We start from the raw sequence: 4,972 nt of genomic DNA, 5'->3' as shown, positions 1-4,972 counted from the left end.
TGCTGCAGGAGGAAGTCTCTCATGATGACTGAATACTGCACTCATCTAGGAGTACAGAAGAACATCACTGAGACATTTTATCATTACCTTTTATTCAGACTAGAAGTAATTACTTTTGCCATCAACATCTGGTCTATCTAGTTTCTTATTCTTGCTCACCCAAACACTGTTGGGTATGGGTCAATCTCATGAAATGGGCCTTAAGTCAATCCACATCCTGGTTGGCTATTCCTACAAGTTTTTTGCCAGGTTGTCCTGGGTCATTTTGCTGGCAGGACAGCATTAGCAAGAAAGGCTTTGTGGATGGTTGGTGTTTGCCTTCTCTTACAGTAGGCTGAAGAGTATCTTCTCATATGAAAGACACTAGAATGTAGGGTGATGTATCCATAGAGGCAACAGCTCAATCTCTCCTTGTTACACATTGATTTTCTGAGACAGGATGGTAATGCGTGTTTCTCTTTGAGGTATTCAGCTGAGTAAAGTGTGTGGCTGTGTTTGTGTTCACCTGCACAAAGTTTGCTCTGAGGAGGTATTGGTTTAATCTCAAGGCGTGCTACAAGCCCACAGTTTTCTTGATGTTTACTGAGACTATGGCTAAGTAATTATGTATGACTAATTTATTCTTTAAATTTGAATATTTTGACCCCATGTAAAGTACTCTGTTCATCATCTCTCTCAATTTGACTCCTCTAAGATCTGTCATTGTAATTCACTCTGTTTGTGTCTCTCTGGCAGGGTACATGTTCAAGATGTTCCTGGTGGACTAAGCCCTCTCACAGATCTCCTTCAAAAACACACTGAGAAATCTAAACCTCGAATGATATCTGAGAAGACATGCTGTTTAATCTTCCTTTATATACTTGTCATCCACACACAAAGGAAACAGAGTTAACAGAAAAAGGAAAATTTCTTATATGAATTTAAGCCCAAGAATGTTCCAAATATGTCACGATCCATAGCTCTGATTACAACTTACTGGAATATATTCAGGGTCCATGTCCATCACTGAATGATCAAATATGTGCTATTCTGTCAAACATTGTCCTCAAAAACTTAATTATTCGCTTTTCAGTGCAAATGAACACAAAAGGACTGACTGTGGCATAGCTATGGGACACAATAATATGGAAACAGAAGAATATAGAGCAATCCTTGAACTTCATCCTTGAGTAGAAGACAACATTTTCCAAAATGTAGAGAACCACAAAAAAGATCAGGAGCAGCAGGATGGTCCTGATGGCTCTTTGCTCTGGGGATGCTTTTGTAGAAACTCTGGTGCTCTGAAGATGCTGGGCCTGATTCTTGTGCCTCCATAGGACAGCCACCATGTACCCACTGGACAGGGCCATGATAGTAATAAGAAAGGCTTCCCTGATGGCCATCGGTGTGGAAAACATGCTTCTTCTGGAATAACTCACGGGTAGGAGTGAGCAGGACTGAGTAACATACATAAAATTATCTGAAGTCAAGTTAGGGGTAGCAATAATTGATACTAAGTAGTGACTGCTAAAGGACATATAGAAAACACAGAGGAAAAGAAAGACACCTGAGATGTGATGGGGATATTTATGTTTAAACTTTGTTAAACAGGAGCTTCTAGGACTGAGAATGATAGTCCAAAGGATATTCAGAGAACAAATAGCACAAAGAGTGAGTCCCCTCAAAAATCTGTGCAAATAGATAAGGGACTGGCATGTGGTAGAATCCCATCTCCCCTGATACGTAAACATGTCCAGAACTATGAGGCCCATAGTTATAAGCAGCATTAGTTGGGTTAGGGACAAGAAAGCAATGTAAAGGTCAATGGGTTTGGGCCTGTTCTCACCAAGGAGCATGGAAAGGTGGGCAAAAAACAGGATACTGTTAGCTGAGATCCCAACACTCACTTCAGAGAACAAGGTGATTTTTATGTTTGTGTCAGTGTGAAGTATGTTGTCTTTATTCATTGTATGTGTGTAGGAAGCAAATAGCAACAAACTTGGGTGAAAAGTGAAAACTCTTCATTACAAAACATGGCCTTATTCACAAATGCCATCCAACACCAAGCTTGCAACAAGATGTATACCCTCTGAGTTCTACCTCAGAGTGTGACCTTAAGCACTCAAAGCTCCAGTAACCCCTTTGGAACATATGGAGGTCAGTCCTGTACCTGTGTGAGAGGACCCTAGCTGTGAAAGAGCGTGCTGTATACATACCCACTAAACCTGGAACTGTTTCTGGCACAGAATGGTCTCTATAGACATGTCAGCTGATGGTTTTCTCATGAAGTGCCTTGTCATGTGGCCTGGGAAAGAAAATTCAGCTCTGTTAATGATTGATCAGCTCTTTCCCTGCCTGAAGAAGATGATAATGTGCATATTGGAGACATTTTAAAAGTTTAAAAAGTAAGTAATATATGCATTCACTAGCAGTTACCAAAAAATAATCCTGAGACATGTTTCTTTCCTGTCATTTTTATGAAATGCAGGCTTTTATGTTCCACTGAATACAAACACAAGGAAATGGAGACGGAGGGAGAGAGAGAGAGAGAGAGAGAGAGAGAGAGAGAGAGAGAGAGAGAGAGAGAAGACGGAAGAGGGCGGGCTAATGATCCTTGCAAAGGCATCACATTCTCAAACTCCTCAGGTAGTGAGTGTTGTCCTCCTCTCTATATTGGGGTACAGGTTGTGCTATTTTAGGATCACTGCAATATCTACAGCCATGCAAAACATAAGTTACTTAGGACAGCCAGGGGGTTGAAGGCGAAGGAATCTTAAGCTACACTCCTGGCATCATGGATTCAGGAGCTGGTTGCCCTGAAGTCAGAGGATTCTTATTAGGATGGAGGTAAAGGTTGACAGTCCCTTTCTCTCACTAGAAACACCTGAGAGAGTAGCATGATGTCCTGTAACTGTGAGTACCAGTTTGCAGTTTGTGTCAGCAGAGACACAAACAACAGCCTTGAACCACCTACCAGCACCAATCAGTCTTTGCAGGACATTCAACTGTGCCTATGTGAAAGTATGTAGAAAATTTCAGGCTAATGCATCATTTATACTCAAAGCATTCTAGTGACTAACAGCACTTCATAGAAACAAGCTAAAATGTTTATAAACAAGCTAAAAGCCTGTCTTCCCAAATGTTAGTCCTCACATGGATAACTACCCAACACAGAACAAGAGATGGGAGAACAGGACAGCCACTCCTTGCCATCAGAAAAATGATGTAAGAGAGAGACTTTTGCATAATAGCTCATACTGCAACTTCTGCCTGTGTCCTTGAGATAAAACTGTACCATGCCTAAAATTACCTTCTATATCCTGGTCTATTATGTTTCCTCCAGAGACACCAAATGTTTTGTACATAAGGAAAAGACCTGTCTTTGGGAAATAGGTTTTGGAAGAGGAAGGAAAGGCTTAGAGGGTGGAAGAGGACAAAAGACACTTGGAGCAAGAAATATCCAAAGAAATACTGAGTATTCTTGCTAGTAGAAATGTAAAGACTTCGATAGCTCAAGAGCATGAGAAAGCCCCAGTTCTGTATGCAGCCAGGAAAACATGACTGTAGACACTGTGTCATCCTTCAGTTACACACATCATAGGCAGCCTGAGATCCATGGCATCATCAATAGGTCTCAAACAAGTGGCCAGTGTTCACCACAACAATGACCTGACGTTGTCATCTGGGGGGAGTATAGAACAGAATGGAAGAAGGAAACCTCTCTGCAGAGTCCACGGCAAGCTGAGTGCTTATGGCCCTGTGGGTACACTGCATCCAGGTAGGAGAAAGGCAGACTGTCTGCATCCTCCTCTATGACAAGGCTTTAGCCTACCTGCACACTGGTATTGAGTGATTGTGTAAAGAGCACAGTTTAAGTCAGGTCTGAGCAATACGTTTCTGTCCTTGTGTTTCTGAAACTGTGTGCTTGTATTCGTCATTGTCATAAGCTCACCCTAACCATAGCTCTCATCCTTGCTGTGCCTCCCTGTAGAATGGAATGAAGGTTTGGAAGGTTGGATTGGCTCTGCTTTATGAAATAAGGTTCTGTTTGGAATGGAGTTACAATGGGCAGTATTCTTTACCTAAAATTTCTACTTGGTCAACTACTTGGAAAACAGTGCGGGAGAAGCCACCAGTGACTCATACAAGAAAAACCATCAGTAATCAGATGTCAGCAATGTGTCAAGAGAGGACATGAAAAAGGGGACTGTGTGGCTGTGATAGGTGAAACCACGAGAAATACTTGGGCTAAGAAGGGACTGAAATGCTTTTTATTGTTCTCTGGGCTCACACTTACAGCTAGACTGTTACAGTATTTAAAAAACATCTTCAGAGACTCCAGAGAAGACAGCGTGTTCTTATGGCAAAGAGACAGGAAGTCCCAGAGACGCCTTGTCACAGACCTGAGAGAAGTTTTGTCAGAAGCCTGCTGTTACTATAGAGACCAAGCAGTTCTACAGAAGAAACTTTATTTGACACAATCTGTGATGTGATGGATCAATCCCATGATGGAACAAAGGATTAATGTCCTCCCTGTCCAGCAGCTTTGATGGGTGGAGTCCTTGTGACAAAAAGGGAGATAGATTTCAGTTTATCTATTTCTAACACCATGAGAAGATACAGTTTGGGGAATTATGAAAACTAGTAAGAGAGACCAGACCTAGAGAAAGCAACAAAATCCAGGTATTCCCATTATTTGAGTGCTTTGTTATTGTTTCTGCCAAGAAACAAGAGTCATAAATTCCTGTTCTTAGGACCTGGGGAAACCATGACCAAGTACACCACAAACAAGATATTTCATAACTGGCAATCATGTTCTTTGAATGATACATCCCCTGGGTCAGAGCCCAAGCTACAAACTGCCTCTGAGTTCTAATAGCTCTAGATGAACGGGGAGTGAGACACAGCACACTGTGAGGCTGTCCACTGTGCAGCTTTGAACCTGCAGCTTCATGTCCTTGTAAGGATTCTGCCTTAGGGTTTTATTGCTGTG

The 4,972-nt window shown here is 41.8% G+C and overlaps 1 protein-coding gene across 1 annotated transcript; it reads right to left on the bottom strand.

Annotated features, from left to right (window-relative positions):
- Positions 1-1,013: 1,013 nt before the first annotated feature.
- On the bottom strand, positions 1,014-2,243 carry LOC116902946 (vomeronasal type-1 receptor 44-like). Its single transcript, XM_032905271.1, has 2 exons — positions 2,200-2,243; positions 1,014-1,977 (listed from the first exon to the last, which is right to left on the bottom strand). The coding sequence occupies exons 1-2, from the start codon at positions 2,241-2,243 to the stop codon at positions 1,014-1,016; spliced, it is 1,008 nt and encodes a 335-aa protein (XP_032761162.1).
- Between the last annotated feature and the right edge of the window lie 2,729 nt (positions 2,244-4,972).

This window comes from Rattus rattus, chromosome 6 (assembly GCF_011064425.1).
Source record: "Rattus rattus isolate New Zealand chromosome 6, Rrattus_CSIRO_v1, whole genome shotgun sequence".
Classification (NCBI taxonomy): Eukaryota; Metazoa; Chordata; class Mammalia; order Rodentia; family Muridae; genus Rattus; species Rattus rattus.
The sequence above is the reverse complement of the archived record's forward strand: the minus strand, read 5'-3'. Positions and strand labels throughout refer to the sequence as shown.

Excerpts from the sequence above, each read along its gene's own strand:
- LOC116902946 (XM_032905271.1), bottom strand. The coding sequence starts at position 2,243 with ATGTCTATAGAGACCATTCTGTGCCAGAAACAGTTCCAGGTTTA. Across the intron at positions 1,978-2,199 it reads CAGAAACAGTTCCAGGTTTA|TTTGTTGCTATTTGCTTCCT; the intron begins GTGGGTATGTAT and ends TTTTCACCCAAG.